Consider the following 25,503-nt stretch of genomic DNA (forward strand, 5'->3'; position numbering starts at 1 on the left):
CTCTCTCTCTCTCTCTCTCTCTCTCTCTCTTTCTTTCTCACCAGTGCATTCTATGGGCAGAGGTGGTCTTGGTGCTTCCAAGGATGCTGAGGAGAGTATATGACATGTTTGGTGGATTCCTTCTTTGCCAACTTACGATGAGCTTTCCTGCAGGCAGCAATGTTTAGGCCTATGGCCGGGAGGTTTGCATTCTGGATGTGGCTGTATTGTGTCAGTAGAGAAGTACCCTGTACCCAGCAAGAGGAAGGTGCAAGTCAAGGCAGCTTCATGGTTCTGCGATTTGCCTTTTAGAATACAGGATGATTATTAAACTGCCTTTTGGTTTCTTCTCCTCAATTGGAATAATTTTACTTCATCAATTGACATAAGCTGTTACCTTCCAACCATTTTATTGTCAAGTAACCGTGAAAATAAAATGATGGTTTCCCTTACAGCTTCTTGGGCAATTTAACATCTTGCTAAGTCATTTACTTATAAAATGAAAGAAGTGGTAAAACTGTAAGCAAATGCATGAGAACAGAATATACTATCAGAAATTATTTTCCTAAAGAAATCACCCTGTTTACTACAGTAGCTAGTTCTATTTTGTAGGCGTTTCTGGAATGGCTCAATTAATGCATACTGGGAAGAGAATATTTTTGATAATGACACTGATTTACTTCAAGAAGCATCCATCTGTGGCCGAGTATATAGAATACTGTGATAGCATATTAAATGAATTCTGACGGAAACTACATCTTATACTGGAAGATAAAGCACTATCTGTCTATCTATGTATCGATCTAGCATCTATAGTTTAGTAGACCAAGGGGGAAAGTAAAGCACGCCATGAAAGAGGCACCACGGGCTTCTGAGGGACATAGGACTTGCACTTAAGAATTTGATATTTAAGTAAAAGAAATGAGAGATATAAAAATGTATGCCTAGTGATATACTGATGACTTATACCAGAAAAAAATGAAGTTTTCATCACTTCTGCAATTCTTATCTTTAAAATTTTAATAAATATTAGCTGAAAAATAAATGCCATAAAAAGGATTAAAGGTAAATATAGTTTTAAGTGCCTTTCTCTGAGTGCCAGTCAACCAGGCTGTGGGCTACACTTTCACCATTTTTTTGAAGAGACACAACTTTCTCTGGTGAGACTAGAGACTCCTCATTTCAGCAGTGCTGAGTGTATTAGATTTATGCAGCTAAGTTAGTGTATTAGGTCCTACAAGAGTCACTTTTACTTTAGGTGTAAATTTACCAGTTCATTGTGAGAGCAGTGATTTCCAGGTAAACTAATCACACAATCCTGCTCCTTGAAGACTAGTTAGGTGGCCAGCACTGTATGTCACTTTAGAACAGGTGAACTGAATGTGTAGCTATTGTAGCTCCTCCCCAGCCTTCCCTCCAACTGTCCTCACTTCTCATTAAGACCATATACAACAGCTCACTGCCACCCATGTCTCCCTTTTCTCTGACTGCTACACTGACCATCCCTGCTTTTTCTGAATAATACTTCCTCCTTACTCTTGTAACTATTTCAATTACATTTCTGTCTATTATTTCTGTCTGAGAAACCACCCTGGTTTTGTTTGCTTTTTTTTATTTTTTTTGAGACGGGGTCTCACTATGTAGTTGAGACTGACCTGGAACTCACTATGTAGCCCAGGCTGGTCTCAAACTCACAGCGATCCTCCTGCCTCAGCCTCCAGAGTGCTGGGACTACAGGCGTGCGCCACCACACCCGGCTGTTTGCTTTTTTTTTTTATGAGTTGCATTTGCATCCCTGGACCAGTTTTAGCTAATTTCCGAGGTTTAGTCTCTAAGAATCTAAGATAGGAACTCTGATCTCTTTCATCAGAGCCCTTCTGTTTGCACATATGCTGAATAACCCAGTAATCCCTTACTACTCGAGACCAAGGAGTATTGCCATGATTCTATGTTCCCACATCTGTACTGGTTGTTATGATCACATTTATCAATTTTGTTTCGAAATTTTAAGTAGAGAAGCTTCCACACCATGGGAAATAATAACTCCCTCATTTGATCCTAAATATGTCAAATAATATAAACTCTAGTATCTCATCCTAAAAAGCCTACCCTCTATCCATTTATTCAAATGTGAGGGTCAAGATGTTCTTTCAATACTTCTCTTGAAAAGAATAGACAGAATATCACATTTCTTCAAACGAGTAGTGACACAGCAAGAGACTAAGAAAACTTCAGCTTTTAAACCCTTGACCAGTTCACTGTCCAGCTTATGAGATCCCTTCGTCATGGATTTAATTTTCTTTGCTCAGTTTCAGTTAGATAGAGGTTAAACTTAAAAAACATACCAACAACAACAATCCTTGGCCATCTGTTGAAATATAACTGAGGAGTGAGAGCCAGGCTGTTTGGGTGGCACATACAATGGTCAGTGATTAATTTCTTCTTGTTCATCTCTTTCCAACAAGTTTAGAAGTTTTTATTCTTCTTTCCATCTTTCTTAGATATCAGACAAGAAAGCCTTAAAGTTAGTCCTCAAAAAGTGTCTTTTCATTCATCTTTTCTAGGTTTTGGTTAATCAGAAAGAGATGTCTAGTAAATATGTGAAAGACAGCAGATAAGAGCGGGGTGATTTATGATGCTTACAGTCGGCATGGCTCAGGCACTGTCATACACTGCTGGTGGCATTTACATTAGTAAAGTTTGGGGAAAGCAATGCACCAATACATAGAAAGAACTATAATAACTGAATTACTCTTGGACAAGTTTTCCTCCAACAATGCAAGCTTGCTGCTGCTGCTGCTTACAACTTCCATATCATCCAATTCCATGGTTACTTCTTCTCCTTCGTCCTTGATTGCTCTGATTCTGGTCACGACTACTCCTTCACAGAGTGTTCTTTCAGTTTTCTTATTCCTGAAAATCTTGTTTCTTTTCCACCTCTCACTGTAATTTTGGAAAGTCCCTCATGTTTCCCATTTCATAAAACATCCATTTTTGAGCCAAGGTTATATCTTCTCCCCTTACTTCTGAACTCTTACCCTAGGAAATTTCATAGATGTCCATGCATCTTCTGCAAAAAGTAATCCCAAAGTTCTTATGACCATTGAGCTCCAAATCTCAAGCTTTCAAATGCCTACTGGAATGTGTTTGCACACTACCCTTTCTTATTTCATCTATTTTTTCCTTTCCTTCTTCATTATCACAACTTCAGTTTGGACTTTCAGGCCTCTTGACCAGATCACTAGTTCCTAAGCCAGTCCTCAGATATTAAAGGATTATAAAAGTGCAGTGGCCCAGACTATATCTCAGGCCAGTGCCATAGGCACCTATGTTTTTAACAAATTGCCAGTAAATTTAATGAACCAGTGAAAAGTGTGGGAGCCAGGAATTTCATCTACCTCAGTGGTCATCCTAGTCTCCTAGACTCTGAACTTTTTTCTTCTCTTTCATTGTTGTACTTTCTACATACTGTCCAGAATGCCTACCTCCCACTTCTCCCTTTCTAAATCATGTTCATCCATAAAGCCAAGATCAAATGCCTAATCCAAATATATTTGTCTTCAACAATATCATACGGGAACAGTGTGTCTCTCTAAGACATGAATTAGAGAAACACCTGCACCTCTGGTTTCACAGTTCTCTTTGCCAGTTTTGCGTCGATTTGATCTCAGTAGTCCACCTTCATTAGCCTTTAAAGCCAAGTCCAAAGATAATCCGCAAGAGTCAAGAGCAATTTACAAAGGCCAGAGGCTTAGCATCAAGCCAAACACAGTGCTCCTCTCCTTCCAACTTTTTGCCTGGAGTCTCATAACTTAATTTCTGCCTTGTTTCTGAGAGTAAAACCTTACTTTGTACCTCAGTTCTCATAACAATGACCAGTAGTCCTCTGGAGTAGAAATGTCTACCTTCAGGCAACCTGCCCAGAATGTATGTCCTTCTCTGGACTGAAAAACCTTCTGGATTTTAGCTGTATTCTTTCCTTACAACCATCCCGCTCCCATCTCACCCAGTTTTCTGCAAGCAATGCTACATGTGCAAGGGTGCACACTCTAAAGTGACAACATTTACCAAGTACCTAATATGGTCAAGACTCTATGTAGGGTAGTAATGAATCAAAATCAATTGTTCCACATGAACACACTATCGGTTTATTGGCTTAGGACTTTATTGTTTATCTTATGTCTACACATACTTGAGAGCTGTCACAGCATAGCAATATTTTCTTTGATTGCTTCAAATTAGAGTCCATATACAAGACTGAGGATCTCTAGAAGTAAACGTAATTCCTATCATTATATTTCTTGAAGTAGCACAGTGTTTGGCAGACAATCAATTGTACACTGTTTATTGAGTGAATACATGAATGAATGAACCAGTGAGTGATCTTTACTTCCCTTTCCTGTAAATGGGTGTGATGTTAATGGTAAATTGATTTCAAACAAAACAGTTTTTATTTAAAGACCTAGTCTAAACTCATCTATCTGATTTCTTTAATAACCAGACTCCCAAGTGACTCAGTCTTGTACTACATGTCACCATATGGTCCCATGAAAGTTTTCAGACTCATCTCTACACTGAAGAAGGAAATCTATCTACAGAATGCTGACCATACTGCTGGTTTATGTGGTTTTTTTCCACATTGAGTTTATTGGTACTTTTACATATACAGTACAGTTACATTCATTATTGGGATCTTGTACCTTTACATGACAGGTCTTGGTTCTCATTTTTCCCCCTTATCCTTGCCCTCCCTTCACCCCTCCTCTCCTCCCCCTTTACAAACACTTCATTTCCATTTTTTCATTTTCTCATATTTTTTCTTTTCCCTTATTTCCTTTCCCCTACCCTTCCCACTTTCCCTACACCTTTAGCCCCTTTCTTCCTATTTCACATTGTCCATTTGAGAACAAAAGAGGTCCAGCATCTTTCCTACCAAGCAGACTTAGCAATACTAGCTAATCCCTGAAGCAAATGCAATGGGATCCAAATGTTCATGTTCTTCCTTTTATCTCTAAGATGGCAGAACACAGGACTCTAATGAATCCCAAAGTTGCTCTCTATTCTTGCTCCATATGTCTTCACTGCAAAAGAGACCACTAGCAACTAACAAAAAGGGAAAACAATTTAGACCAATGTGAGCATAGTGCCAAACAGAAAATCTACAGTCAGTGCCATTCACAAATATCTTATTTTTAGGCCGGGGATTTTAGCTCAGTGTTTCCGCTGCCTGCCTCACAAGCACAAGGTCCCAAGTTTGATTCCCCGGTACAAAAACAAAACAAAAAAAAAGATACCTAATTTTTAAATGCCATTTTCAAAAGGAAAACATTGATTAATGACATTTAAAAATCCATCATATCACTCAATCTGTCATATTCATTAACAGAAGACCAAGTTAGTAAGGATGATGTTTAAATAATGACTCAATGTTTTCCATCAAAATCCCCATGATTTCCTTTCTTGAACTGGCAGTGATATGGATAAAGATTTTTGATGTCAGAAATAAAACTGGAACAGCAATATATATTTATATTAGACTTTTAAAAATATTTTTCTTAATTTACTCTATGAGAATCTTCCCTGTGTTGCATGACCCCAGAGCCAATACAGTTGATGCTAAGCCTTACAGGAAGTCCATCTGAACTAAATTCAAAAAGAATCTAGGACTTCCATCACTGTGCAAGGACATGCTTTCTTCAGATCTTTGTGTACACAGAGACCTGCTGCCAAGCAGGTAGTTTCTCTAGAAGGAGTTTCAGCCTCCCCTTGCTAAAACAAATGCTTACTTCGTTAGTGCAACACTCGCTTACTTTGTTAGTGTTACAATTTTTAAAAACTTGAACAAGCCAGTTAAATTATTTCCAAGAGAAAACTCTTAATTTTCAAAAAGATGGATTTTTTTTTAATCCTTGCATCAGTCTCCCTGAAGTACAAGTAGCAGGTAACAAACATCTTATCAATTTCTCTTTATATCATGATAACTTTAAATTTTTTGAGTAAACAAAATGTAGTAATATTAAATTTACACACAGTCCTGCATTAATTATATTCTTTCACCCCTATTAATAACTCCTAATGCCTTTCCTTGGGCTGCCAACTCAGCAGATCACTCTGGAAGATGATAGGTTCACCAAAATGAGTAAAAAGTCCTTTGAGGCTTCAGAACTGGACTGTGGATAATGATGAAAAGTCTGAATGTTTTCTTTTAGCACTGAGGCTCTTTAGCATTGACTTTTCTTGGGGCTACTTTGGGAAAAAAAAATTGGTGTCCACATGCAGCCAGCAAAAGCTGCCCAGAATCAAATTACTCTAAACAATTTAATTTCTTATTTGAGAGTTCACCGGGCAGCAGATCAGGGAAAGTCTGAGTATATCAAATATCTGAATTTTAAGAATGTGTTCTGTCAAAAGAAACTACTTCTGAACTGCAGTTGAAGACTGATGTTCTAAAACAGAAAACTGTCCCTTCACCCTTGAATTCTAATCTGAAGTGCACATAGCCGAAAGCCTGAATACTCTCTAATGTTTCCCTTTGTACCTTTGTTTCCCTGTTAAGGGATTCAGGGACACTTGTCCATTTGCAGCATTTGAGGCTTCCTGTTGAAGGGCTTCACCTACCTGGAAAAAATCTGTGGTTATGAGGGGATTTGGCTAACAGATACCAAGGACTGGGAGGATAGACATCTATTATAAACACTATGATACGGGTTATGTTGGAGACATTTGGGAACATTTGAAGATGGTGCTGATATTAGGTAAGGTAAAAATATACTAAAATAGAAAAGGAGAGATACTTGATTAGAAAAGCGCGTTGAATAGTTTGAGCATAGGCTATTTGATCTATAAAGTATGACATTCTTTATACCAATCGCATATAGTCAAGAAGTAAGAGTGCTATTCTCTGGTGGTAGGAATGTTTTTATATTCTTGTTCTTAATATTTTCTAATTGTATAAACTGCACAAGTATCATTCAAATCAATAGGATAAGTAAAAATAAAATGGTGAAAGGAAATATTGAATGTCGCTTTGATTAAAAAAATAGAATTTGATGGTCTTAAGACTAAGGATGATCAACAACTAAGTAGAAGTTAATTCTGTTACCACCTCCTATGCCACGTCTCACCAAGACAAACACCAGAAATCTTCCCTTCTGACTACTTTGTTGAGGATATAATGGGGTGAGTGTTATTATTAACAATTATTATTGTAACAGGAGATTGTATGTTATATTATCACATTGACAAGTGTGATAATTTGATACAATTTTGAAAGTTTTCTCTGACTCAGGTTTGGGACAAGCTATAGTGCACATCCTAGTATATAGGTGAACTTTATGAGGTCAAAACACATTCCTAGGTTTCTACAGGTGTACAACTTGTCATGTCTTTGAGAATGCTAAGGGACCACCACTAAACACAAAAAGAGTCCTGGTGCTAAGTTCCTTCTGACTCACCCATAAAAATGAAAAGAATATATGTATGCTGAGTAGTCCTCACTTAGACACATTTCTGGTTGAATGTCTAAAGGCTCATGAGTAACGAACAGTTGGGCAACCCAGAAAATATTCTCTGGGAGTGTAGGCTATAATAATCTGTTAGTGGCCTGGTTATGTTCAATATTTTTACATAATTGCTTGGATAAGATAAGATATGGGAGTGCTTGTCAAATAACACCTACATATTCCATGAGAATATCTAAAAATATCTTTCCTTGAAAAGTGGCTAAATAGAAGTATGAAAAAAACCCACTACTATTAGTAATAGCTAAAACTCATGTATACGTATCATATGCCACACTCCTTTCCAAATGCTGTACCAACATTAATGTGTTTAACTGCCCTAAGCAATTTTACGTAGAAGGTGGTATATCATTTATATAAACTGTTGTTGGAGACAGCATAGGGCAGAGGTATAGATTTTGGAGACTTCAATTGAGCTGCCTCAGGTGAAATCTGGTATGGTGGATGTGTTCTGCATGAACTTGAAAAAAATCACTAATTTTCTAATTTTCTCTGTGCTTCAGTGATTGCATCTATAGAAAAGGAGGAGGACAGTTCATTTATTCAACAAACAGTTCTCAAATGCCTACTGCATGGTTATAACACCACTTACTTCTTCTCTAGGATTTCATTGCTTCCAAGGAAAAGAGACAAGTTTTCAACTGCATAAAAGCCACTCTTTTTAAAGGAATATAAAGTAATAATCCTTCCTTCATGCATGCAGACAATAGAGGCTGTTGGTTTCAGGTTAATACTATTTATCACACTAGAAAATATATTTCTGTTCCTAGTTTACTAAATTTTAATACAGAGAAATAGGTTTTAAGTTTTTCATGTATATATTGTAATTATTTTTCCCTCTGACTTTTTTATTTATTGAATCATGTTAACATATTTTCTTTAGTAAAATATAATTGCAAATTTTAATCAATACCAGTTTGGATTCCAGTTGCATATACTAGAGTAAGAACTTTTTAAAACTATGTCAATACATCAAACTCACTTCAAAATTTTTAAAATAAAATTCATTTTTTATGGGTAACGTTTGTTCTTTGTCCATTCTGATTAACGGAACAAGGACTGATTCTACCAAAACTGATCAACAGAAAGAGAAAAATTCTACCAATATAAATTGTAAATGAGAAGTATGTTATAATAGCAGAAGCAGAAATTGCAAGACAAACTGCAAACTTTCAGTTTCTGAAATTAATTATGTTAGTATAATTGAAAAATTATTAAATATTTCTCCTCAAAACATTTACTCAAGAGCTCTTAAAAATCAGTGAAAGGGATCTTTGGTATATTTTCTGTTTTTAGAGCACTATTTTAATATTTTCTCTACAATAGGGTACATTGAATATTCCAATTTACAGATTAACTAGTTACAGGGCTTATAAATTTGCCAATTTGGGCTTTCTAAAGAAAATTTTCATTTCTATTTAAAATTGTTGGCGAGGGAATAACTGGATTTATGTGCACATAGATATAACCAGGTGTGTTAATTTGAATCTTACCTTCTGAAAGTTTTTATTGAAGACGCCAAATTCCTAATGAATAACAAATTTATAACTAGAGAGAGTGTTACGTTCTCAGCTCTTTTTCAAGCTCTTTTCCTAGTCTCAGCTTTATGAAGTGTCAAAATTAATAGAGTAATTGTTTTCAAAGATGTTGCTTTTACATGAAAAGGCATTCCAAGTGGAATTTTAACTCCAAAAAATAATATTCTTCTGCAATTTAACTCTCATCTCTGTTGTATTAAAGCCAAAACATGAATTTGTGCAGAATGCTCCTAGGTTCAAACAGGGGCTGGACTTACTAAGCTTCTCCTAATGTAGTCTCTTTAAGCAAACTTTGTGTTAAGTTTTTCTGAAAACTAGCCTTTTTCAATGCCAATTTTCTTGCCTTTGAATGAAACCTATACTTAGCAAGGGATTTATTCACTGACTTCCAGTGACCCACTCTTGTCAGAACTTTCCCATAAAGAAGTGAAATTATTTGGAGTTTGTAGGGAGTAGAACAGACCTACCTCTCTTCTGAAGTGTTTCATCAAGTTAAAAAAAAAAATCATCCAAAGTGAAAGAAATGAAGAGTGATGTTCACTGAGAAGGAATAATTGCTACCATCTCCAGAATACTAACAGCATGAGTCAGCTTTCTCTAGAAGTATTCACAAGAGCTCATCAACTGTGAAGTCAGTAGTAAAACTTAATGCTGTCAACCGCACACCTGGAAACTAAGCAGTAATGACACCGCACCATCATTGTGTAGAAGCAGGCAAATATATTAACTTAATGATAGGCCAATGGACCCCTAAGGAAGGTGATCATGTTATGCCAGCTCTTGAATTTTAAATCATACACAACTGGGTTTTTAGTACTTCCCGCCCTCCCAATGACATTTTTGAAGTGTTCAAAGCAAAAGACGACAGAAGACATATGCTGCCCCAAATCACAAAGGCAATTTGGTAAAATAAACCAGCTTTGTGCCCACAAAAACCTCTGTTTTCATCATTTTTCTCAGATTGAAAGCAGTATCCACTTTGAAAGTCCCTATGCAAATGCCACCATCTGAAGCACAGCAACAGGCAGATATGTGTGAGATCATTCGAGTCTTACATGTTGGTTTCTTAAAGGAAAAAATAATTCTAATCTATCCTCATGTTCATACTTTTGTCTACCAAATTGCCTAGGTGTCTATGGGAAAGTGCACTCTCAGAAAATAAGTTTATAATAATGAATTAAGTGGAAAAAGAAAAAAAGAAGAATTTTGTACCTCTTCCACCAAAGTGCATGTAGTTAGCATGAACTGTACACAGATAGACAAGAACTTAAAGTTACACAGACAACTCAAATCTCTCTCTCTCTCTCTCTCTCTCTCTCTCTCTCTTTCTTTCTTTTTTTGTACCAGGGATCGAACTCAGGAGCTTGTGCTTGCAAGGCAGGCATGATGCCACTGAGGTAAATCTCTAGCCCCGTAATTCCATTTTTTAAAGTCAGCATTCAATCAATGTTTCGGAGATTATTGCATAGATATGAATTTCTAACTTCTTGTAAAATTGGAAGACATTGAATAATTGGATTTGTGTTTGAGCCATGAGATAGCCATCTGGCTTTTGTTTGTTTTTATGTTTGTATGTATGTATGTGTGTTTATGCATTGGTAGTTCCCCTGGGCCTTTGTCCTGAGCTATACTCCTATCCCTTTTTTAATTTTTTATTTTGAGATGGTCTCACTATGTTGTTAAATTGTCCAGGCGACTCTCAACCGGTAATCCTCTTTTCTTATCCTATCAAAATCCTATCAATATGAACCACCACATCCAGCTGCTATCTGGCCTCTTAAAAATGGGGTCTTTGCTAGCCATCTGTTGCAGTCCCCAACCTAACACTCATTCATATCATAATACTGGAAAAGGCAAGTAGATTAAGAGAATTCCAGGGACTCCACCATATTAATGAACCTTCTTTCTTCTTTTCATGTGCTTACCTTTCAGATATGCCCTCAGTGGTCAAATTAGAGGATGTCTATGTCCTTTTTCAGAAGTTACATAATCTATGAGTACAGATGTTGTGATAAACATTTGACAACAGATTCACTATACAAAAGCAGTCAACACTAAGTAATAAAAACACTGTGGGATTGATTTCTCAAATTAGTTAATTCTATTACCAATAAACAAGATGCTTTTAAAATTAAATTTAAGGCTAGAAGCCAAAATCAAAGTAGAATAATGAAGAGCTGGATATATATTCAATTTATCTTTTGTCCTTTCCCTATTTCTTTTAGGCCTGAGCTAGTGGACATGTTTGTTAAGCAAGATACATGGCCCTTAATTAGCCCACTCTAGAAAGAACTTAATAAATTTATCATTTCTAGTGTTCCATATCATTGCAATGCCACTAAAAACAGCAAGCCAGAGTGGATTTAAACACAAAATGGTTGAATACGCATGCAGGTGCATGCACATTTAATAATATTTTAACAGTCTTCTCTTGTATTATTGACATTACACCATGACCTTCTAAAGGGACAATTCTTACCTTGTTAATGGCCCCAGATCGCCTGAGTCTTGGCTTCCAGCTTCACTGGGAGTGCTCACTGATTTCGAAGAGGGAGACATAGGGGTTGGGACTAAATAATGAAAATAACAGGTATCCCAAGTTAAAAAATGCAGCGGCTGCACTGGTAAAGAGCAGTGTCAGACAAATCAAAACAAATGGACCCAAATAAAAGTGGTTGTACATTGAGATGGGGATAAGGGGGGAAAAAAAGGAAAGAAAAGGAAGAAAGTCAGGTGAATTTTTCATACTTTAGAAATTAAAATTTGAAATGAATTTAGACAGAATCAACTTGGGGATTCAGAGGCCATGTCCACCCTAACAAAGTAAGATGGAGAATCAAGATAGCTATCTAGATAATTCAGGTCAAATATTTTGCTAGCGTGAACTATCTAGATAATTTGAATTCTTCACTTTATTTTGTTAGTAATAGATTTGACCCATTAAAAATAAAATGGGTGTGTATAAAACTTTAAAGACTATGAAATATGCGATCCTGAATAATTTTAAATGGCCAAAAAAAGTCAGAAAAATCTATTGTATGTATGCTTTTGGGGGAAATGCGTTGCCCAGGGCCTGCCAACTGCTTTGCTATGAGAGACTAAGTGACAGAGGAAGGTTGAATGTTAAACCCAGTAATTTGAAAATCTCTTTCAAAACAAAGGAAAATGCCAAGTTGCTTTATTTTTACATTTAATTAATAGTTTCAGCCCACTGTACTGTTTACTGCCTTTGCAACTTGTTTTCCTTCATCTGCAGCAGCCCTCAAAGATACTCCTACACCCCCAGAGGTGAACTGCCAATCTGGAGACAGGAGAAACGAGTTCAAAGATCAAGGTCAGCACAAGCTGAAAGTCTGAAAGGAAGGATATTAAAGAAAAACAAAGCTAAAGGGAATGTAAATGTATTTTTTTGTCTCTACTCTCTAGATATCAGTCAAAAGTCCTTCAGCTAAATGCTACACTGAACAGCCAAGATGGCTCCTGGCCAGATGATTCAATGGGCTCCTAATATCACACATGCCAAGGAAGCTATATGAGTAGAGTGAAACTTCAATACAGAAGCGTAGACTTCCATTTGGTTTCAATCATGTGCAATTTCCTTTTATTTATTTAATAGGGGAAAGGGCTTAACTATTTTGTCCAAATCTTATACCACAATGGCAGATCTGTCAAGAAACTGGGAGTTTTTGTGAGGTTCCACGATTAATTCACTGATTACCCTCCAGGCTAAATCTGAGAGATGGAGGAAAAGTGAAAGTGGAGTCCATCCTGGTCAGGTCCCTTTGGCAGGGCTACAGGAACAGTTGAGAAGTTAGTTATGGTTTAGAGATAGTTAAGTATTTTATTCTTAAAGTTTAATTACTGGCACTATATAGGGTAGGAGAGAATAAGATACACCACTACTAAGTTTAACTAGTGTTCACAAGGAAACAGCATTTCAAAGACTATTTTGAGGCACAAATATAATTGATTACAAAGTGTCTAATTTATATCACGTGTTAGCTAAGTATAAAGCAGTTTTCAGGCTTCTCAAAGAAGGCCTATCAAATACTCTACAGGTGACATCTTCCACAACGTAAGAAAGATAAACAAAATTATCTAATTTTATTAGGGCTTACTATATATATTTTAAACATTTTATTTTACCTACTATAAATTGAGATTGAGAATTTTTAAAATGGCATTCTAGTTTTGTGTGTATGCATTAAATTATATCCAGCAATACTTATTAATTTGTAGGTTTATATATTCTTTGTTATTCATATTAATAGAAACAGTTATTATACATGGAAAATTGTTATTTTTAAGTAGCTATGGAAATAAATAAAATTTAATTTTAATATAAAAGCTATTAATAGACAAATGTTGAATCATTTAAAACAGACCTAATATATTTATTTCTGTGTGTTCTTTTCACTAAATTGGATACCATAGTTTTACAGACACCCTAGGATTACTCTTGAATGTATGAAAAATAAAAGAATAAAAGAAAATAATATCACATGAGAGATATATAGGTAAGTGTCAGAAAAAAACACATGCACAAGTACATTCAACACAAATAAAACACATAATGTATATCTAGACCCTAGTAATAAAAGAAGCTCATGGACAATCCTCTAGGAATGAATGAGTTGGAGGAGGAATGTTGTAGTGAAAATGTCAATTAGCAATGAAATCAAGATATACAATAGAGTAAAATCAATTTAAACTTATTAATTAGTTGCTAATCTGCCACCATTTTAAGTTTCCTTCAAAGTTCCCACTGAGAATTCTTTCCCAACATGGAATAACTCTGTGCTTGTGATGGTATAAAAATTTACACATAGATTCACAGGATTTGGGTAGGCAAAGATAAATTGGAGTTCAGCAATGAAAATGAAAATGAATTTAATAAAAACAATCTAAAATTCCAAATTTTCAATTAATAAAAATTCCAAGATTTCTTGTATTTAACAAATGGAAAACTCATTTAATAAGTATAAAAAAATTAACTGGCAATATAATCAAGACTTTTGGCCATATAATTAGTCGATATCAATCAATAAGCAGCAAATTACTAGCGATCCTACAACCTTTCTTCCCATCTCCTTCCAACCCCCTCAATTCCAAAAATGCATGCAACTTGAACCATAAGCCATAGAATAAAAATTAAAAACCATAAAGATAATAGTTTGTAATTCTGAACATGGTATATCCCACACGACCTTAATTCAAGAAATAGTAGCACAAAGCACTCTTGAGTACCTAGAGGAGGCTCAGGAGATATCCCAATGCTCTGTAGCAAAGCTTCTGTCTCTCGTCGTTTACGATCCAGATCAGAGTCATCCTGAGCAGGTTCTTTCTTCTGCTGCATATCTGCCTAAAAAGAGTAGATGTCAGTAACAAAAGTTAATATAACTAAATGTGTGATTTGCCTCCCTAAAATGGAGAATAGTAAATATATGACAGTGAAGATTACTCAAGAGCCCTAAATAGATATAATCACATGTATAAAGGATAAAAAGTGTAACTTCCATTTAATAATTACTGATCAGATATTCACTTTTTCTTTTGGTCAAAGGTTTTTCTTTCTCCTGCCTCTATTACACAGAATGAAAGTTTATGTCTCTCATGTTTGGAAGAAATTATTCAGGCAAAGTATTTTTCACTGAGGCTCTAAATTCTTTTTTTAAATAATTCTGTTTTTTAGACATTCTTATCCTTTCTGGAGCATCAACTCAATGGCTATGTGTTTGTAATATTCATGGCCCATATTTGGAATCACTTGGATCTGGTTAAAAAGTAAAATTATTCATGAAAATCTGTGACAGTAAAATACATTATTTAATTTAGTATAAGTGTAATATGCTTTACAAATAAACTGGTCTAGAATCTGTATTAAGACAATACAGATTGATAATATAATACTGCCATTATTCTTGTTACCAAACTCAAATTTTCATAGGACTCCATAATACACATTATTTCAATAAAGAAAATTATGTAGATAACATAGTGCAAAACACCACTTAGGAGAATTTTTTACAAATTCTGTTTAAAAACTTACTCTGGGCTTGCAGCTCTCATCCTAGCCCCCCACCTGAGCAGGACCAGTGGGAGGTGGAACTGCCTGGTGGTGCTAGTCTGCAGCTCTCCCCTGCCTCTGGACCTCTGCAGCAGACCAGTAAGAGGGGGAGAGACACTGGCACCTGCAGCCCTACCCCACTGACCCTGCACTCCTGACTCCTGGCTGTGCTGGATTCACACCAGAGAGGCACAGGGGGTCATAAAGTCTACTGTCCTGAGCTCTAGCTTCAATTTTGATTTAATTCATACAGTTAAAGGTGATAGATTAATAACTACCAAAAACTGTCATTTTCTAAACTGTGCTTGATGCTTTTGTGTTGCTGATTGTATCACTTGGACTAAGATGTTGATTAATCTAACCAGTTGACCTTCCTAGTATAAAGAAAAGCAGATTGCTTCAGAGTCATTAGAGACTCAAAACCTAAAGGTAAGCTATAACAAGAAGATCAAACAAAGGACAGTACCACCAACAAAAATAGAAATGGGAAGACATTCAAACAAGGCTCAAACACAAACATGGACCTCCAGTTTACCATACGCAAATTCTAGGGTAATTGAGGTGGAAAAGTCTGATCATCAACCATCTGGACATCCTGAACTGATAGTACAGGAAGTAACAAAACAGATGAATGAGGATCTAGAAAAATTCAAAACAGAAATAATTTCCCAGATAACAGCAGAGGTGGTGAGCAGAATGAAAGACAGGATTAGAGTCTCCAGAACAGAAACAGATTAAAAAAATGCATGATCTCAGGATTATGACAGAAGCCATGAATGCTCAGCATAGGAAAGAAATGGAAACCATGAATGCCCAACATAAGAAAGAAACAGAATTCATGAAACAGAAGAAAATGGAAAGACATCCCTTGTTCCTGGGTAGGAAGAACCAATATAGTGAAAATGGACATACTGCCAAATCTACTATACAGATTCAATGCAATCCCTGTTGCAATCCCAATAGTATATTTCACAGAACTAGAGAAAACAATAAAAAAATTCATGTGGAACTAGAAGAGACCTAGAATAGCAAAAGTGACTCTAGGCAACAGAGACATGGCAGTGGGTATCACAATCCACAACTTGAAACTATACTACAAAGCCACTGTGATAAAAACAGCATGGTACTCGCAAAGAAATAGACCCGAGGATCACTGAAATAGATTAGAAGATGCAGAAACAGCTCCAGACATACTCAACTACCTCATTGTTCACAATAGGAGCCAACCATCCTCACTGGAGGAAAGATAGCTTCTTTAATAAATGGTACTGGAAAAACTGGATTTCAACTTGCCAAGATTAAAACTAGACCCCTATCTTTCACCATTCACTAAACTAATATAGAAGTGAACTAAAGATCTAAATATTAAAAGAGAAACACTAAACTTGTTGGAAGATAAGCTAGGTAGAACTCTTGAAAATATCGGCATAGGAAAAGACTGTATGAGCAAACCCTCAGTAGTACAGGAACTAGCACAAAGAATCAACAACTGGTATCTCATCTTTTTAAAAAGCTCCTTTACTGCAAGAGAAACCACCAGCAGAGCTAAAAGACAACCTAAAGTATGGGGAAAAAAATTTTACCAGCTGTTTCTCAGACAAAGGTGAAATAAATATATAAAATATATAAAGAAATAAATATATAAAATATATAAAGAACTCAAAAAAATCTGCCCCCCAAAATATAAAGACCAATTCAAAAATGGGCATCTGAAATAAACAGACATTTCTCAGACAAAGAAGTAAAAGCGGCAAATAAATATATTTTTAAAATGTTCAAAATCACTGGTCATTCAAGAGATGAAGATAAAAACAACACTGAGATTCCACCTCACCCCAGAAAGAATGGCTGCTATCAAGAAATCAACCAATAACAAATGCTGGTGGGGTTGTGGGGAGAAAGGAACCCTTCTCCATTGTCTGTGGGTTTGCAGACTGGTGCAGCCACTGTGGAAATCAATATGGAGATACCTTACACAACTAGGATTGGAAGTCCCATTTGACACAGCTATTCCTCTGCTGGGCATCTTCCCAAAAGATTTAAAAGGAGTATACCATAGCAATATATGCTCACCCATGAATATGGCAGCACAGTCTGTAACAGCTAAAACTTGGAAACAGCGCAGTTGCCCATCAACTGGAGACTGGATAAAGAAGATGTGGCTTGTTTTGTTTTGTTTTTATAAAATGGAGTACTACTCAGGTATAATGAATGAGAAACTAGAGACATTTATAGCTAAGTGGATGTACACAGGACATACTCAAGTGAAATTAATAGGACACACGTATAAATAATGTACAGTTTCTCTGGTGTGATAAACTAAAAGTGTAAATAAGGGTCAAAATGTATACCTGATATTGTGTAATAGGAAGAAAAGGTCTAAAGGTATTGAGCAAATGGGAGAGATAGGGGAAATGTAAAAATGGAAGAGCAAAAATAAGAGAATAGGAAAAAAATGGAAACAAAGTCTTTCTAAACAGGGAAGGGTGGAGGTGGGAAGAGAGGCTAGAATGGGAATGGAAAATAATAAAAACCAAGATTCAACACATAAAGGTACAAGATACCAATGATGAATTTAACTGTATTTTATATCTAATATGTACAAATAAAGATTCAATTTATAATTGAAAAAATAAAAAATAAATAAAAACTTACTTTGTGTGAACCTCTTAACATCAGGTCATATCTCAAATCTGAGTTTTCATAGGATAATGACAATTTAAAATGCACATGAAGTACTGGTTGAGGTATTCTGGATGAACTTTTACAGGCCCATTACATAGTTATTATTCAGGATGAGGAATCTGCCCACAACTGTAACGTGAGAAGGTTAATGTGCAGCAACCGCCCAAGAAAGCTTTCTGAGCATGTGGACGTGAAGCTATCACAAAGCTTGTCTGAAAACAACTATTGAGTGAGCAGACATCCCTTCTTCTCCAGAAACAAGCTGAATATCCTAACAGCTACAAGACCTCCATCGGTTGAGAGACGTGTAATCTATGTCCTGGTATTTGAAGCAGAAAGAGTTTGTGCCCCTAACTGGAGTAGCTGCTCCATTTAATAATTACTGGCCTGGTGACTTAGCCCCAGATGGGAGCCTGAACTCTGATTATAAGACAAATGCATCATTGCACATGACTATGGGCTCCACAGTTCTGTTGTTACTCACATTGGGTTTGAAATGCACTTGCATTTTTGAAGTCTCTCATTAGAGGGAAAACTGCCACTGTGGAGGCCAGTAAGAACTAAGGAACGTACGTGAGGATTTCAGCCCTTTTACAGACCCCCGATTCTGAAAGGGCAGTGTAATCTCCACCGTGAAGATACAAAGTTTTTATGCTCATTTCCAATTGTAGCAGTAAAACACTGAAATGGGCTCCCAAGGATAAGTGTACAACAGAATAAAAAACAGTGCTAAAGGAGAAAAGGGAGCCTGGAGAGCAAGGATCCTGTTCATGGTTAGTTGTTATAATGTTTAAAGAAGGATGAAAGAGAAAGGGAAATGAAAGGAAAGGTAATTATCATAGCAGCTACAAAATGCAAACAAAAATATTAAGAGAAGCAAAATTTGTCTTAGAAATTTGACATTGGGCAGAACGGTATTCCAGTGAGGAATTCAGGGAAGAGTAGGCGAACTGTCAGCTTTACTGAGAGCAGATATATGATTGTCCTGTTCACCACAAAGTTCTCACTCCAAGATGAAGGCCAGGCACATAGAAGACACTCAATTAAAAATGCATTAACATCTGCCTTTGGTAAGTATTATTCATAACTATAGAATCTTAGAACTATGCATCATTTAGGCCATAACTCATCAACGATACCTTACTCAAGAACCCCTCTGATAACCTGATAGAGCAAGATATCTAAACATCATTCAGAGACCTGGCCCTCACAGCAAAGCCATTTCTATATCCTAGCAACAAAAATATCTTTAACTTTCCCTCATTCTTTCAACAAAAATTTACTGAAGGGCATCCAAGAGTCAGTGGAAATGAAACTGAAAAGTCTCAATGGACCTTTTATAGAGTAACTAGAAAAAACGTCTGACTGATCTATCCCCTTTAAACCAACTTAGGACATATTATCCACAACTTTTGTCATGTCATGTCCTGTGCAGAAAAGTATAGGCTCTGTTTCTGGATTTTTGAGATTTATTCCAATTTTAACCAGTAAGCATTCAAGAAATATAGGGTAAATTGCATATCAAAATGTGTAACCACATATTGTACAAAAACAGTAGCTCTGACTCAGAATATTCTTTCCACAACACAAAGGACCTCTGCAACTCATTCTTTGCTTCTGTCCCCCTTTAATTCTTAAGGAAACAAGCAATACAATGGGATCTATTAGTTAGGATAAATATCTACCTAGATTAAACAGATGCTAGGAAAACTATCAACACTCAAAGTTGACCATTCAATTAGGTCACTGGTGCTTACTGGATATAAAGATAGTTACCACTAAGGACCTTAACCAAAAACAAGAGTTACTTCATCCAAGACAATGACATCAAGTGACCTAGTCATGAAATTTTTTATTTTTCCTGGGCACATGCTAGAGGACCCTACCTTAATGTTCTAATGATTTAACAAGGAGTAATCCTGCAAGACTAGTAATTAAAACTCTGCAAGGTGCCTTTCCCAGCCAGTGATATTTCTGTTTGTGAGGCATAATCACTGCTGAGACCCAGAAGGAATAATAAAAACAAAAATAAAAAGAAAACTTGCCAGCTGAGAATTGTCAATCACTTTTCAAAGACAGTACCACATTTACTAGAAAAATAAGCATGGCCAGGCTGGGAAAGCCTGCCCTTCCCACCTTCCAGCAACTGGGTCTAAGGCAAGGACAGGACACAACTTCAGAGTGGACCCCATCAAGCTCCCTTCCACGCATTAAAGCCAATGTTTCATGAAATCGGGCCTGTGTCTTAAATGGTGACCGCTATATTTATTTTAAAATCAGATTTCATCCATCATGCCACAGCCAAGAAAACAGCTGACATCTAAAGAAGCTCAAAGCGGTGATTTTATCCACATCTGTACACAGTTTTCCGCATTCTGTGGAGATGATCAGTGTGGGTGGTCCTAGTTCACTCTAAATCATCACTCAATTTAGCCCCAAAGAGCAGTTTGTTGCTTTTTAATTTCAAATGTATTTAATTTAAAATACAAGCCCAAAGCAAGTTTATGAGAATCAAAACTATAAACTTAAGGCTATTTATAATTCTCTATAAACAATATAAAAACTAGAAAATCTTAAACTTAGGAGCCAATGACAGAGGCTTTTGACTAAAGGTCTACTATGTGTCAGAATCTGCACCAGACATCGTTTCAATGATTTTTTTTAAAGGCAAAACAAAATCAACATATAGCATACAGACCTAACCTCAAAAGCATGCAGTATTTTGGGAGAGAGAGATCCCTGAAGAGGCAAGAACAAAGTTTTCTGTGCTAATGATTTGATCAGGTCAAGGACAGGGTGCAGAACCAACCTAGTGATGGGTGGACAAAGGTGTCACAGGTGGCTTTCTGGAGGAAGTCACATTTGAGATAAAAACTTAAAGTCATGCAGCTGACAGCCAGGTGAAGGTATAGAAACAGAAAAACAGCAAAAGTAGAGGGAAGAGAACTGTATTAACTCTGCACTGAGGAAGCAAAATCCATAATGGGATTTATAAGTGCAGGCTGAGCATCCCATTTAAAAATCTGAAATCCAAAATGTTCCAGAATCCCAAACATTTGAATATTGGTGTGCCACAGGTGAAGAATTCCACACTGTGAAATTTTGTTTTATGCAGAGAACTACTGAAAATGTTGCATAAAAATTCCTCTAGCCTATGTGTAGAAACAAAAGTTTTGTGTTCAGACCTAGATCCCATCCCCACCATATTTCATTGTATACATGCAAATATTCTAAAATCTGAAAAACAAACACAAAAGCACTTCTAGTCTTATGCATTTCAGATGAAAGATACTCAACCTATATCAGAACCCAGCTGGTAGGTGGATTTTAAGGAGAAAAGAAAAGGCCAAGAAAAGAGAATCTCAGTTATAACTGCTTCAAACCTGATGACTGCTATAAATTGGGGAAGGGGACAGGACAAGAATGAAACCAGTTTTATGATTTAGACATTTGGCTGAATAAAAGAGTTCCTCCTGAGGCTTCAGCTAAATAAGGGCTACTTCTAAGGTTCAGACCTTATTTCTTTGATTGAAAAAAGAGATCAGAAGAGATTACTCTCAGCTTTCTTTCATGCATGCTATCACCACATGAACTAAAGAACTTGAATGATAAAATTCCTTCAATAATGGGGCATTTTTGAAAAATGCCTCACTAGCAGTGATCCTGCACAGTGTATATATCCATTTTGTGAGGCCCTTTCAACCACTCTGGTTGCTGGTCTCAGAAGCCAAATGAGAGCTCTTTCTTACCATCCACTTCCCCCGTGTCCTTCACTGCCCTGAAATACCTTCCTGCCCCCACACAGAGATCTATGAGGAAAGCAACACTCTTTTCTCCATGTTATAAAGGAGGGAACACGCTCAGTTAGGCCCTCACTAACGGCCATTCTCCAGGGCCTGAAGGGCAGAGTCAAGTTTCCAGGCCACATCCTACTCAGAAGCTGCTGAGTAGCTACCAGGCTTTTTTGCCTTCTGTCCAAATAAGTTATCTGCTCAGAACAAACCAAATCTGCACAATTTGTGAAAAATGCTTACTCTGAAGAGGGAAGATCTTTTGAGGGGAGACAGGTTATAAAGAAAGATTTAGAGCCAGAACAAAGCTTAAAGATGATGCAGGACAGTGCATCACAAAATCTGGCCCTGACTTGGGTCATGGAACAGATCGGAACAGAAACTATGGATGTGAGAATAAGACTGAACTGTTGTGCAAGTCTGTGGGTGGACTGAACCCACCCTGTCAGTTTAAAAATAAAGACTTCATGTGAGTTTAATTCCAGAACCAAGTAAAGGCCAAGGAATAACGAAGTGTTCCTTCCAGATGTTCCCCACTCCCCACCACCTGCCAACCCCATATCCAAGGGTTCTTTCTGCTGTGTAAAAGGCCAGATCTCCATCAGGCAAAATTGTTATAGAAACAAAAAAAGCAGCAAGTCTGGTTTGCTTGTAACTCCCCCAAAATGTGTAAATTGAAAAAGATGAAGCAGACAGCATAATTTGGAGCCAGATTGCCTATATCACATCACATTTCGTGGTAATTCTATGAAATTCAAGCTGGATATTAGAATGTCAGTTTAAAAGGAAACTGGTTATTAGTAAAGGATAACAGGTGCTTTGTAGCTACAGTAAGTGTTGACATTTGAAGGAAAGGAAACATAATCACTTAACGCCTTTTTTTTTTTTTTACTTTGCATGGAAATGACTGCAATTCCTTGTCAATTCTCACCTCTGTTTCACCCAAAAACTGCATATATAACTGCAAAGATCTGTAAGGGAAACCATTATGCACAATGTCAAGGACAAATAAACTATCACATCAATCAAAGTGTAATGGTAAGAAGAGATAGGAGATACCAGAAGGCTAAAATGCAGCTGCAATTATGTTTTACTTTGTGGAAAATAATAATTATTATAAAACTGTTACTTTGGTCTTCCAGCTTTATGAAACAATACTTACTTAGATTACTGAGCATCAAAACACATTTTATTGTTTCCTTAAGGAAAACACTGCATGGTGACGCAGCTCTGGTTTCTGTATATACAAATATATCACACGATACAAAACACAAAGATTTCTTCCTACAAATATACTTAGGATTCTAGGCTATTTCTGCACTGTGGTGACAAATTAGAGAATTTAAAAAAAAAATATTTCTTCAGCTGAAATAGTGGGAAAAAAAAAACCATGATGCTCCAGCTAGCATTGAACTGGGAGTCCAGAGTCTGGAATTGTGGTCCTAGCAGCAGAAAAGCTATGTTTCACTGTGGGGTCCTTGCTGCTGCACTGTTATAAAGAGACGCCCAGTGAAGTTCTTTAAAATCTCTCCAGCTCTAACTCCTAACAACGCTGTCTTACACTGTCCTACCTTCTTACCTCTTTTCTCTGTAACCAAACCTGAGATTCTTATTCACTGTGAAAATTATGTACCATGTAGGAAGCAACGGAAATGCATCGGTGTCATTTTCTAGCTCTCTTCTAAAATGTTTTGCCTGGTACTTAAAAAAATATCTTTTCTTAAAACTAATATTTACTATGTACTAATTATAAAATCCTAAGTATTGTCAATGGCTATGCAAGATTAACTCTCTTAAATTTGGTAACCCCACAAAGTAAATATATTATTGTTTCCATATTTAGAAGAGGAAACTGAAGAGCAGACAAGTTAAGAAATATCTAACAAAAAAGAGGTAAAAGACCACCATTGGGATGCAGTTCTAATTTAGATATTTGGGGCCTGGTGCTTGCAGCCGTTTGGCCAAATGCTGCCTACCACTTACCTAGATTGTGCTAGACAGACACCTCACAATGACCTTACTGTTCCAAATATGTAGATACCCAATCAATTTATTTAGACACCATAAAAGAATCATTTGAAGAGTCTTATTTATCCATTTAACTAATCCCTTACCATCAAGGGATTTTCCTTTTACCCCACAGCACTACGAGACCCAGCATTTACCTCCTTCCTTTTTCTCTCCTCTTCCTTCCGTTTCTTCTCTTCTCTTATCTGTGCTAAGCGCTGCTTTTTGCGCTCAAGCTCCGCTTTCAAGTCACTTTTATCAGACATTTTGCTTTCCTTAGAGAAGACTAGAAAAAAAACAAGAAAGAATACACATTAGAATGTATTATCTTTTTGGTATTATCATTACAAGAATCTTTTTTCTATTATCATTACAAGAATCATTCAAAAGGAAATGCAGCTTGAAAATGTAACTTTGGGGTAATGACGAGTTATATTATTTAGCCTATGTTGAAGGATAGAAGAAATTAAGTTACATCTAACCTAACTCTATATAAATCTCTTCTTATTACGTCTACCTAAACAACTAAAGAAATACAATTTTATCATCTGATTTGAAAAAAAAAAGAGCAACTTACTTTCGAATAACCATGACATTTTTTGTATAAGTTTCTTAAATAAACAGAAGCAATAAGAATCAAAAAAGAATCATCATGACTTCCAATTTTGATGCTACTGGAGCAATTCATCCCCACAGTGAGGAAAGAAAATATGGTACTACAAACCCTTTGAGATCTGCCCTGCTCAAATTTCTGTGGACTCAATAAACATTCCTGTATTGAGCTTCAGTATGTAGAGATTTCATTTTGCCTAACATTATATGCATCAGGGAAAACAGCTGCTGAAGACCTAACACAATAATCTTTTTTCTGTAAAACTCCTTCTGAACTGTCACAATGAATTTCATGTCCAATATACCCATTTCTATACAAACTTCCATTTGCATGCTGAAGGTAATATTGCTTATTTCTTTGCCAAAGTAAAAAGTGTTTATGAACTCATAAAATGGGAAATAATGCCATGGCAACTTGTTGGAAAAATACATCCAAGTGAGATTTAATTTTAATGCAATGGCAATGCAGGTGATAATAGCACCAGAAACACTTTGAAATAAAGTAAATTTAGAAAGGATGTTTACCAATTCTCAGTGTCAGTCGGTAATTACTAATTTTTTGCCTCTTAGAAGCAAACAAGATGAAAACCTTGAGATGAAGAACCCTCTCTGACTCAAATTCCTAAATTAAAGGGAGCAAAAAAACAGTGGCTAACTATAAGTAATCATGCACATTCACTTGCTCATTGTTTGTATGCAACTATAATAAATTTACAATTGATTCCTAAGCTGATGGCAGAGCAATGGAAGGCAAAAGAGCAACCGAGAATATAGAAAAATGGAAAATCTTTAAAGGTCCTCCCATTGCCTTTTGAAGCACATTTAACCACCCCAGTGCAAGGAGACTGGCACAATTCATGTCTTTTCCACAATGAAGATAAAGGAAGCTCAGTAAGCACAAAGACTGGCTATATAAGGTAGAAGTACAGAGAAATGCACAGCAAAATAATCGTCAGGGTCTGGGTCAGGGGTGGGCCAGGGTGAGCACTGAGGAACGTCTGGAGCAAAGGAAGGTCTGGATGTGTACAAAAGATGTGGATGAACACAAATCAAATCAAATAAACTTTTGCTGGAAGAACAAATTTGTGCAGGCAACTGGCAAAGCCTTGGACAAAAAGAAAAATGAGTGCTACCTGTTAGGAGCAGTCACAGCATCTTTTTGAAAGGGAAAGTGACACAATCAAAATGGAATTTGCTGCCAGGGATTTAGCTCAGAGGATCCGCCGCCTGCCTCATGAGCATAAGGACCTGAATTCAATCCCCGGTACAAAAAAAAAAAAAAAAAAAAAAAAAAGTTTGCTTAA

At 36.5% G+C, this 25,503-nt stretch overlaps 1 protein-coding gene across 7 annotated transcripts in view; it reads right to left on the bottom strand.

The window, feature by feature from the left end:
• Dync1i1 (dynein cytoplasmic 1 intermediate chain 1) overlaps positions 1-25,503 on the bottom strand; it is a 317,434-nt gene that overhangs the window by 256,615 nt on the left and 35,316 nt on the right. For 5 of the 7 annotated variants that reach the window (XM_033758325.1, XM_033758328.1, XM_010603398.3 and 2 more), the window contains exons 2-4: positions 23,746-23,873; positions 14,285-14,399; positions 11,517-11,658 (exon numbers count right to left, since the gene is read on the bottom strand). In XM_033758325.1, the coding sequence (XP_033614216.1) occupies positions 11,517-11,658; positions 14,285-14,399; positions 23,746-23,853 (365 nt within the window). In that variant the 5' untranslated portion in view covers positions 23,854-23,873. The remainder of the gene's footprint in view (positions 1-11,516; positions 11,659-14,284; positions 14,400-23,745; positions 23,874-25,503) is intronic. The other 2 variants (XM_033758326.1, XM_033758323.1) reach the window with 1 other exon arrangement.

Source organism: Fukomys damarensis, unplaced genomic scaffold, assembly GCF_012274545.1.
Source record: "Fukomys damarensis isolate Sample0158 unplaced genomic scaffold, DMR_v1.0_HiC HiC_scaffold_4, whole genome shotgun sequence".
NCBI lineage: Eukaryota > Metazoa > Chordata > Mammalia > Rodentia > Bathyergidae > Fukomys > Fukomys damarensis.